The sequence below is a fragment of the Eimeria maxima genome, genomic scaffold (genome assembly GCF_000499605.1).
Source record: "Eimeria maxima Weybridge genomic scaffold, Emw_scaff110, whole genome shotgun sequence".
NCBI lineage: Eukaryota > Apicomplexa > Conoidasida > Eucoccidiorida > Eimeriidae > Eimeria > Eimeria maxima.
This window is the reverse complement of record NW_013563404.1, coordinates 32772-44557: the sequence shown is the minus strand read 5'-3', so window position 1 is coordinate 44557 and position 11786 is coordinate 32772. Positions and strand designations below refer to the sequence as shown.

At 50.5% G+C, this 11786-nt stretch overlaps 1 protein-coding gene across 1 annotated transcript; it reads left to right on the top strand.

The window, feature by feature from the left end:
* Positions 1 to 6150: 6150 nt before the first annotated feature.
* EMWEY_00014330 (endonuclease/exonuclease/phosphatase domain-containing protein, putative) lies at positions 6151 to 9979 on the top strand (the record flags this gene model as incomplete). The annotated part of the gene is made up of 6 exons (XM_013477277.1): positions 6151 to 7000; positions 7189 to 7296; positions 7474 to 7571; positions 7779 to 7854; positions 8042 to 8200; positions 8370 to 9979. The coding sequence occupies 6 exons, from the start codon at positions 6151 to 6153 to the stop codon at positions 9977 to 9979; spliced, it is 2901 nt and encodes a 966-aa protein (XP_013332731.1).
* Between the last annotated feature and the right edge of the window lie 1807 nt (positions 9980 to 11786).

The window sequence follows — 11786 nt, the reverse complement described above, 5'->3', positions numbered from 1 at the left end:
TCAAGCTGCACAAGAGCAGCGATAATACTAGCATTCTTTTGCACCAGACGGCAGGCAGTTCCACGAGGAGAGCAAGGTGGCATTCTGAGGGAAACGAATACGTTTGACCATATATTTGGCAGTTTACGTGCACATGAAACCCATGAGGGGAAGGGATTTCGAAGGGATAAATATGCAGGAACCGCTTTCAGCATTAATCTAAACTTGTACTGTACGGGCAGCGTGTCGCAGCCAGCCGAGGTTTGATATGTGGCAAAAAGGTGCAGGAGTACCGCATGACATACGTGGCTACGATTAGTTCATGCCTTTCGTATAGGACAAGCTCGTGAGTATACATAGGAGTATGAGTGCGTATTATGGAAGCGCTTTGGACGCTGCTGCCCAGGGAAGTGCAGAAATACGTCTTGAAGTGTGCAAAACGTTCATTCCCATCGCTAGCAGTGTGGACGTTGGTCGGATACTATTGATGTGCCGAATAGATCGGGTGCCAGCACTTCATACCGTGTGAACTCTGAATGGACAGGACTACGCAGGTTCCCGAGTTTGTCTGGTTGAGAGGAAAAACTGTGAAGCCGGCGTCGCGTTGCTTCTCTTTTCCCATGAAGTCACAGAACAGAGTTGATGAGTGTAGCTGTACGATATCGCGTGTAGGCGTGACTCATTTGTTCGTTTGCCCAGTGTTAGCGAACGGTCGTGCATGTCTGCGTGCATTTTCTTGCGTATATACGCAGGGTTGTTAGTAGTCTGCAGCACATGCGGGGATCACAGAAGACTGAAGTGTGGCTTAAACGTAGCTCGGCACCAATGGAAAAATGTTGGATAAGGTGTTGGTTTGACGTATTGTTAGGATGTGATGGGGGGGCTCTGGCTAGTTGAAGACAACTTCTGAATCTGGCGCATGCTAGAGAGGCGGGAAGTGAGCAGCTTAAGCAGGCTGGGGTAGACAAAACGCTGAAGTGCCACCTGTCAATTGCACTTGCAGGGTCGTCATGCAGGCGGCGCATTTGATTTCGCTTTGTCCAAGGGCCGTCACTACCTGCCCTGTTCTACCAATTTGGTGGAATGAATAAATCTAGCGTTGGCCTTATGGCATGGCAGCGCCTGCTTGCGTGTTGGAAACAAACAGACGATTTAAGCTTGGGGATAGTGGTGGTTTTTGGCGTGCTGGAAAGAGTCATTGAACAACGTGTTTATCAGGGAGTGTTGCATTCAACACAGATCGAGGAGGTGAGCTTGATACTGTGCCTCGTATGCGTGGATATGAAACTCCCGAGTGGAGGGTTGTTGTATGGTAATGCAGATTCTCAATAGTGCTATGCTTTGGCGTTCTTGACTCGAAGTATCTGGCGCTTTGTTGATGGCGTATACACCATCGTACTTTAGGCGAGAGGGCATCCAACCCGTAGAGGTGAAGAACCCCGGCCAGCAGGAACTTGTAATCTGAAGTGTTGGACTAGTGTAGTTGTAAACGCAGAACATATGGGGTATACGCCAGCGTTAACGTTGTTCCCGTGTCTGCTTGAACTACAATTTTCCCTTCATGTAGCGTTACAAGTGCATCTGCACTGCGTCGACGCCTGACCATGCACATTGACAGTCAGCCAAACTATCCAGCATCTGCGTGGAAAGGGTCGTGAGACAGAAAATGAATGTCCGACCAAACCTAGGGCCTGCAGCATCAAAGGCAGTGCATATCCAATTTTTTTATCGTCTGCTGAGGAGGCTTCCACTCGTCGTGGGGTGAAGCTTGTAAGTCTTGTTTGCCTCCATCTCGTTGTTTGTATGCTGGACAGTTGTTCATCCTGGAGGGCATCACTTGGTAGTGTGCACTTGAATGTTTTGAATTGCCTTGAGACACAATGGATCAGGCCAACTAGGAGAGCGTCTTCACACCTTTTGTTGAATATGAAAACAGTTCACAATACTGTGCTTTACATCTACTCTTCCGGTGTATTCGAGGACCAATGCCGTAGAGGCAGAATTAACAAAATTTATGCATAGATGCAGAATAAACAAAATTTATGCCTAATGCTAGACTAGAGATTCAACAGTTCAATCTAAGGCCCTCACACCACTACCACTCAGTGGGGGTCTGCGAGCCTTCCTATGAGAGAATTATTTTTGCCGTTATTTTGCCACTGCACTTGTCACTGGATCCGTGCCTTATATCGGCACCTTCCAACAGTTAAACGTCATTGCCGGAATTGTATGGTGTTACTTCCGCATAAGCGTAAGAGAAGAGTGGGATAAGTAATAGGGTTCGGTTTGTGGAGGAGGAGGGCAGGGCTCTGTTTGATGGACGGGAATTGCTCGCTTATGTTCACATAGTGTTTTGCCAACCACGTCGCCACAAGAAGGTCGTCTTAACATTTTGCAATCAATGCGTGTGCAAGCCAATGCCTATCTCACAGCAGAGGTCTTGTAACTTTTGGCGTACTCGGCAGGTGGATGGATCTGGAGCGGCTTTGCACTATTTTACATCTGCGTGGAAAACGTCCTGGGCTCAGCGGAAGCCTGAAGGAGCAACAGGTAGACTTGAGCTCCAAACCGTTAGCAGGCGGAGCTGGCCCATTACGGCATCTGGTTTAGGACGAGGGTGTAAGTCCCCATTGGAGAACAGCTGCCGCTGACATGCCCAGGTTATTGCTCTCAGTCGTCCACGCGCGGGCCTGAGGGGCCATCTGGAAATGCCATTTGACGTTTTGCATATCACATTGCGGTTTCGCCCTTGCTGAACTCAGATTTAGAATGTAGGCTTTTAAGATAGGCAATACTTTTTGTGTGCACGTTGTTTTGACTGGGATGCACGTTCTGGTTAGTCGCCTTTCTGAACGACACTTTTTCCATCTGCTTCCAGTGCGGAGGAGATGCCATAAGAGAGTGCAGCAAAGGAGGATGTTATAATCATAATCGATAACCAACTGCAACGATATGAGTGTCGTTGGTAAATGGTTTTTCGCTCAGATTGACTGTGCGAGTACCAGAATAATTGGAACAGTATCTGCCGTGTGTACTCTCAACACAACTTGCCCTATATACCGTCTGAGGGTAGTTGGGGTTCCATTTTATGTTGTATGAATTACAGAATTGGTGAGACGAAGGAGCATTGCCCAAGTTAACAATCAACCACATCATTACTCATATATGTTGACGGCCAAACACGTCGGTTTCCGTCTCAGAATGGCTGCCCAGGATGCAATTTCGGAGGTTCTTTGAGTTTGGTTAGGATTCCGTAGGGAGGGGGACAATTAGTCTTAGGTGGAAAGGGTAGCTTTCCTGGGTATATGACGTTCGGCTGGCAGCTGTAATTTGGGTGTGATCCTTCGCAGTAGTATTCATGGTAGATGCTGCGCATGTGGTTTGGCGTTTCCCGTAGGTGAATCGGAAAGGAAGTTGGTGCTGTTCTGGAAGTGCCTTACGTATAACTAGGCTCTTGGTCTCCAAAACATAGGAGCATAGCGAATAGGCTTCTCACGCGCTGTCAGCATTACGCGCTGTGGTGCATGATCGTGTCGAGGACCACTGAAAGGACAAGAACCCCTTTAGGTTTCACTATGTGCGGACTCGCCAATCCAGAAAATTTGGTTATCCGTCTAAGGCGCATGAGGAGTATGCTTTTGCAAGTCCGCGCTGATGCACAGAGCATTAACCATGTCTGGGAATCGTGTAGCCGGCACAGTCAAAAAGGTCCACAAATATGCAGTTCAACAACTCACCGTGTGGGGTGCGTCGACCTGTCGATTACACAAGACAACTCATCCTGAGGGGTGTGTCTTGTTTTTGTATGCATCTAAATGCATGCGTTAACGTTTTAAAGACGCGCAGAACTCCTGCGTTTTGTAAAGACAGGCACAAAAACAGCGACCTTACTGTTTTGTGGAGGAGGCTGTGTGCACTACACAAGAGGTTCAACTATGCCTGTCCACGCGATTGGAACCAGGAGAACACATACGAATGCTAAGAATAACTAAAACACTCCTCCTTAAGGCGCACGAGGAGTTTTTAAGGAATTGCAGACACCACACCAGTGGGTTGTCTTTGAGGGGGAACTGGAAGCCTGGAAGGCCTCTGGGTCTGACCGAAAATATGAAGGGCCAGACTCTTTGCACACAGTTTCAGAAAAACACGCTCTCCTTAGCAGCGGCGAGAGTATTAATCACTGGCTTTCGTGTTCTCAATTCTTGCCTGCGAAATCCCTGTAAATCTGCTGCGGAGAAGTTTGGCGGGACCAGCGAAGCTGGTACCGGTTGGGCCTGCGATCTCACAGACGCTCGCTTGGCTTGCACGTGCTGCTGGTTGAGCAGCACAATGCTTGGGGCCATGGGATACACGCTCGGTCGCCGTTGTGTGCGTTTGGCGCGCGCGAGATGTTGCATCGTGAATGCTACATAGGAGCTCATTCTGCGTGCAGCACGTTAATCGGAAGTGAATGCATAGTAAAGCATCGTCAGTGAGTGGATCTAGCTTTAAATGAAGCTAACGTTGATTTGACCGCCAAGTTCCTTTGCAACAGCTGGCTAGATACCGGCACTTACGTTCGTATGCTCATTGGAAAAAGTAGTAAATTTTGGAGGAAACTTCAGGCGCTGACGTGGTAGTAACAGAGGTTGCACTGCCTCCTTCTGGCGGGGACTGCCTGAGCCAGCACCAAACCCGCTCCCTCAAACGCTGCAATCTTTTGATTATTGGCCGCAGCAAGTGAGTATCTGATTATAAAGAGCAATAATTCAGCTCCCTCACTTGGCAGTACGCATTGCAAATGCTCAATCTGTCCTGCTGGGAAAAATGGCGGCTCGGGTTCATTCAACCGACCGCCTTTGACAGGTGCAATTTTACATGAGCGCCCAAGCGCACATGTTCAGGAAAGCCAACATATGTATAAATGAACTTTTAAATATCTTGGAGGTAAGTGACGTTACTGTCACTTCTCCAGCTTTTCCAACAGTATTATGCCCCTTGTTGTGAGAGCTAATGGCACTGCCAAGGGGAGGCGTAGTGGGGGACAGCCATTTAGGACTATAACTAAAGACATAGAACCGCAATCTGCTAGTGTTTCCACAAATGGCCTCTTGACCAACCCCATACAACAAATACGTGCAGTTGATATGCGTTCATTCCCTTCAAGCAGCATTGTGCTCTACACTGCGAAGACTGCTGGTAGGCAATACTACAATAGGAAACCTGGTGTAGATATGGTGGCTAGGTTGAAGCCAGTGGCTCCCACAGCGATTCAGCTCATAACAGTTTGTCCGATTGCACAGGCACTGCACTGCATATTTGGTACCGGCTCCACTACAGCGGAGAATCCAGCTAGATGAATAGGCGATGTGTCTGCCGAGATAAAGTGTACTATTTACCTGTCGTCCCCTACAGGAACAGATGAACTGCGAACTAACTGCGTCAGTCAAGGTATGTTCAAAGCGCGATGTGGAACGCATGCACAGCCAGCGCCTTCTGCATCAGCAAAGGCAGAAACCGCTAACGGGGGTAACGAATTCCTTAGCCAAAACCAGGAATGCCTAATTGACAAAGATGCGACCTTTCTTGAATATTTAAGTATTTGAAACCCTCCGTAAAAGTGGAAGCGAGAGAGCTTGTCTTGTGGTTCGCCTCGGGGGCTTGAGTGGGTCGGCGAGTTGTGTTCGTACTGAGCGTGGAGGCTACGTGCCATCTTCACAATCCCACTCTTCTTTTAAACCAGAGAAACTGGTACTCTAGTTTGCGTTGTCACAAGAGCTTGGCGGAAAGCAACCAGCGTAGGGAACTGGGGGCATTGATTTGTCTGCAGAGCAGAGTCCGCAACGGAGCAGCGTCCTGTCCGTGTCTGCCCTTTTTTTGCTGCAGACGAAAGGCTTGCAAGTGTACAAAAATTTTGCCAAAAACCTAGGCGCATGACTTCGATGGTTGGCTAGGCTTTGTACATGGATGAAGAGCGCAGTACAGCTGGCAAGCTGAAGCTGTAGTTCGGGCTGTGTCGCAGTGCCCAGTCACTGCCTAGGCCTCCTTTCTCTTGGAGCTGCTTCCTGATTCCCTTGGTGATGTTCATTGGGCTCTCTCCTATGGTATGCGTAACGGCTGGGCCCATGCGCGTACGTTGGTGAGGCCCGTCGGTGGTCTTGCTTTGTTTGCCATTGACGAGCCCTTGTGGAGATGGGGGACTCCACAGTCAGCAGTAAACCAGGCCAGGGCAGCTCTCGGGGCAGGGCTGGGCTCACAAGTGTAGGTGCAAACGCTGGCATCCCTTTCCCTTCGGTGGACTCAGAAGCAGAGGAAACGACGTCTTCTCCCGATCGTGCTGTTGGCAGTAGAAGCTTCATCTACAGTAGCACCAGTAATTTCGACGTCAGTGGGTCCAGTTGTGGAGGGTCAGGTAGTAGATTTAACTCTGGAATCACTGCAGGCCATTTCCCTAACGGCTCGCAACAGACCCGTCTCTTTTGCGCCGATCCTCTGCATGCATCGACGATGTTCCCTGGCTCAATCAAGCAGCAGACCCACTCTAATACGCCAGCTGTCCCATCAGGAGAATTAGTTGAACTTTGCAGGGCTTCTGAAGCAGGGGTGGTGGCACCCTTGAGTTGTACAGAGACCGATGTTGAGGAGCAAACGCAGAATCCCTTGCTACAGGGTGATTATCGCAAGCGCAGTGATATTGGTGTCCAAGAGGAAACAGCAGGCGCAGAAGGAGAAAACGGTGGCATCTCGGTGCTCACTTCATCTGCGTCGCGCCGCTGCGTTGGAAGTTGCGTTGGTCCGACGCCGACAGCAAACAAGGGCGTCGAAAATCTTCAAGGTGGCCAGCCAGCTGCAAGCGGACTAGAAACAGGAGCGCCTAGTGGTGGAGCTTCTTGGCCGCAAGCGGAAGGGAGAGCGTACCCGGCGCGTCTGGATGAACTGGTTCTCCTTTCTTTCAATGCGGGACTTCTAGAGTACAAACTTTGCGGCCTACGTGTCTACCAGAATCCCCCCTTCACTCAGCGGCGTCTTCACCACATCCCGGGTATTCCACTTGACTAGTGTACATGACTTCTGCTACCATGGCATTTGAGTTCATGGCCTGCAATTTGTTTTTACCCGTACCAGCCGTTTTGCGCTTCGGGGCACTTTTGTGCGGCTACATATGTGTACTGTTGACACGACAAATAATGTATTTTGGTGCCTGTATGTTGGGTGTATCTTTCTCCACAGCGGCGTTGCTATCCACCGGAGCTGACATCATTTGCTTGCAAGAGGTTTATGGGGACAACCATGCTGACTTCATCGTCGAGAGCACTCGTCACAAACTACCTTTCGTCGGTGAGTCATTTCGGAAGCACGGCGGCTGTCTGTTCAAGGGTTATCTGTTTCATTCCGGAACTGTGGATAATGCCCTTAGTGTAGTATCTAAGTTCACCACCCGGGCGAATTAACTTTGCATCCCACTGTTACCTTTTGAGAAAGATGTTGTCGACTCGGGGCCCTGAACTGTTTCAGGTCGGCGCACGTCTGGTGGTCGCTTCTCTCTTCACAACGGCCTCATGGTCCTCAGCAAGTATCCAATAGTCCACACTCAATTTCACAAATTTGAAGATGTAAGACAGTTGATGATGGGAGCGCTACCACTAGAGTATACGAGGAACAAGGATGAACCCTTGGATTGGTTTAATTTGCGTGGTTTGTCTTGCATTCTCATGGAGTTGCATTATCGCAGAGACATTAGAGGCTTCCCTTTGGACAGGAATGCTGTTGCGACTCCTCTGTGTTGTAATATAGTGTCTATTGTTTTCCTCTTTTTGCAGGTGACGTACATAGAGCGTTGCTTTGCTTCAAAAGGGATGTTGGAAGTAGCTGTAGATGTTCCTTCCATTGGCGTCAGTGAGCAGTGAACCTTAACATATGAAGCGTTAGTAGATGCACTAGAGATACCGGGCTTCTGGCGTTGCCAATTAGTCACCGTTGGTGTATAGCTGTTGCTTGCACAACAACTGCGCTGGTGCTTTGTCTTCTGGGATACCCAGGAGTACAATTGCACCTGTTGCGCGACGGTTGTTTGCTTTTACAGTCGCCATTTTTAATATTCATTTGGCCAGTGGAGCCGTCGATCCCGAGTCCCGCTATGTGGAGGACGTGCGAGCGGCAGAGATACGACAGCTGTTAAAGGCCTGCGACGCGGCAGCAGACAGGGGCCATGTTCCTCTTGTAATCGGGGACCTCAATGCAGGTGGGATAATCGCCTTTTGGCTGCACACGTGTTTTCTGTAGGAGGTTATGCATACCCTGAATGCGTACAGTTGACATTTAAACTGTTTCGAGCACGATAGTACTGGGTAGTGCCCATAAGTGTGCGTCATGATTTTGCTGGTTGAGTTCCTTCTTTGTCTTTTGCGCAGCTCCCCATTTATGCGCTTCGAACTACAAATGCTTTGTGGAGCGAGGCTGGCGGGATTGCTGGTTGCATGTGCACGGCCACCAGCGCCACTTGCTGCAGCATCATTTGCTGCACCAGCAGCAGCTGTTGGAAGAACAACAGCTAGATGATCAGGGAATAGAACTACACGACCGGCATATTCGCAGGGATTTGTTCGTGCGCGTTAGGAGACAGCGGCGGATGAAGTTGAGAAAAGGCCCCGAGCTGGAGGCGCTGCAACCGCCGCCCCAAGTTCCACCTCAAGTGACACAAGAGCGCCACCCCAGCAGTTCCCAGGCTACCTCCCCACGAGTTCCCACAATGAGCTCTGATGCAGACTCCAGTGATGCAGAGCGTGAACAGAAAAAACAACTGTTGGGGCAGCGAAGCAGGCAAGGGGGTTGCCCTTCACGCAAGAGCGTCGGATCCCGGGATCAGTCCACTGCTCTAAGCAGCAGCACAGGGCAGCCAGAGACCAACACCTACTGTGGAGGTATTACTAACTATAGCTCGAATATGGAGGCTGGGCGTAGCTCACCTGCGGATACTAGTCGTGATTTTTCTCGAGGGGGGTCGCTAGAGCTGTGCAGTAATAGCTCAAGCGATGCCACTGCTGCAGGACCGCGCAAACCCCGAGGTAGGAGCAAAAGTGCTTTGGGGGGACGCATTGACGATGATGAAGAGATTCCGGCTGCAAGAAGTTTACTAGGTGGTTATTTTGGCAGGGCAGGGGGAGGCGTCCAACTTCCTCTGGCTTTTGAGCTCCCGGCTGCTGCAGCTTGGGCGCATCGGGAATTTTTCCTGACGGCGAAGCGACGGCTGATTGAGCAGCAGCAGAAGTGGCTTGGTGGAGGGGACAAAGCCCCTGTGCTGGATGTCCGTCTCTCACTTTCTGCTCCGCACCACAACCAGCGGGGCGTAGATGCGACCCCCCTTGCTAGTGATTGCTCCCTTGCGTCATGTAGCACAGCGCTCACTGCGGCACGCAGTGGTGATATAGCTTTAGTGCCTGCGAAGGCCTGGCGCTCTGGATTTCTTGCGCCAGCCCCAGTGGATAACCCTTTGTCTAACGATGGAGCGGATGGCACAGTTGCTGATTGGTTGCTTTCCGACACGGACGAAGAGACGGAGCCTGGAGAAGGCCGTGACACCGTCATACAGTGTGCGCCTGATGAGGAAAGAGCATCTTCACCTTCATGCTCAAGAAGAGACTTCACATGGGACCCAGAGAACCCCCTCAACTCTATCGGGCCACACGCGGGTTGTCACGGACTGCGCTGCGATTACGTATTCTTGCCTCCCCACCAGTTTGCTGGGGGCTTGTATCCCTTCCTTCCAGTAGCTGCGGACATCCTGATGCGGGACCCTCGTGTTCTAGTTGATGCGTGTTGTTTCGGGTGCTTCGGAGAAGTGATGCTCGTGACACTGAGTGATCACTACGCTGTTCGCATTACCTTGCGCCGAAGCACGGACACAGATATTGCCGACTTCTGGGGCTCCTGTGCTGCGGAAGCGGCAGCCCTTCGCTCTGCTGCATCAGCAGGGGGCCAATCAGCTGCTGATCACGCGGCTAGCCTGCATGCGAAGGACTAGTGTGCTGTGCTTATGAAAGCCGGCGGCAGTTCAGGTTTGTTCAGAATTGTGGGTGAAGTGGAGCAGGCACGTTTGCAACCGATGGTCTTCAGCGTGACGACTGTGGTTGTTTTCTTATTTGTTGCCTCTGCCCAGGTTCTCGCGTGATTTTTGCTAGTTTTGGTACCCCAAGCATATCGGCGTACCGCTGCGAACAGTTGACAGCTTCCTGGACGCGTTGGTGCAATTGCTGTCACCACATCGCAGACCGCAAAGCAAAACCAGCTACTTGCCACTTACAGACTGCGAATATGTGTAGCTACCCTTCCCACCGAATAGCATATGTACAGTCATGATTCCAAGATGACGGAATTTGGAGGGTACATGCTTGCTCGATCATTTGAGGGTACCAGCGTTTAGCTGTTGCTTCAGAGAGAACTTCAAGCGCATCTTCAGAAGATGGCAATTTACTGTCACCTTTGCATAAGTTGGTAGGAGAGCTGCACAACATGATGGTCGAATTTATTAAGGGATTGGCAACAAAATAGCTGAGGAGATTATTCTTTTCTCGATGACAGTCGAAGAGGCCACAGGGAGCTCGTAATTCTCACGTATAACAGGGGGTTGACCATAGAGTCTCAACGGCCCCAAACTTATTTTCGGCTCCGTATATCCTTGTGTCGGTGTAGACCAATATAAGTAACCACATAAGATAATCTGTTCTACCGCGCATGAGCAGCTCCACAGGTGCTGCCGCTGCTTCAAGGAGACCTCGTATGTGTTCTTGAGTCTTGGCTGGGCCCAAGCAATGCTCAGCAGCTTACTTATTAACTGGCTTCTGGATGCGGGACGTAATGTTCCCCTATGCTAGACACTGTCATATTGACTCAAGTGCGTAGGAGCCTACCGAGGTTGCGGACCATCCCAACCTCGTTCCTGTACAGCACCTAGGCGCCGCCCGTCTCCCAGTCGGTGGGCATGAGTAAATACTTCTGGTAGAGTCTCCCCAATCCCTTCGAAACTTGTTTTCACTGGTAATTAGCATTATATGCCTGCCTTGGAAGCTGTGATCATGAAGGTTCCAGCTATCAACTGCTCCCCCTTCCTACCAAGTGTATAGAGAACCGCTATCTTGGCCGAAGACCTGCTTGAGACTTATGCAGAAATCCAGACAACAGTCCCCACAAACCAGCCTAGCCCCCCTGCATTTTCCAGGTGTCCTGGAAACAACGTATAAAATGCCTTGGAAGGATGCGGAAAGCAGGCTGTTGGCCACGAGTTGCAACAATCCGGTAGAGGCTGCCTACTGTGATGTGGATGGTTGGCAGTTTGTTACACAGCCGCCAGCACAACAAACAATTTGTACAAGAATGCTCAGCCCTCATTTGATGCATGCGCTAATGCAGTTGATAATACTCTTACGTAGCGGCCAGTTTAGTAACTTGCCAGAGGAGAAATTGAGCCGGGCCACGCCACAATGTGCACTAAGTGTACTAACATCTTGGCCCCGTGGCATTATGTACTGTAGCATGTTTCTAAATCTGGTGAGTATTAGTCTAGGGGAGCTGTCTAGGTGTCTCGCGCGCATCCGGATTCCACGTCGCGCTGTGCTGTATCCATTGGCAGCGCCCGCACCGAAAAGTGGTGAAACGACTCCTCCTCCCCACTCCAGCTTTGGAAATGTGGAAGGAAAAGAGGCTCGAAACTTACAAAGTCTCTAGCCAGCATGCGAGCACTGACAGCATGCAGGAAGGGCTGGAGTAGCATCGGAGGAACAGTCGACACTACTCCACTGGGGAAGAGCTTCGTGTCGGTGTTGTGCCATTTA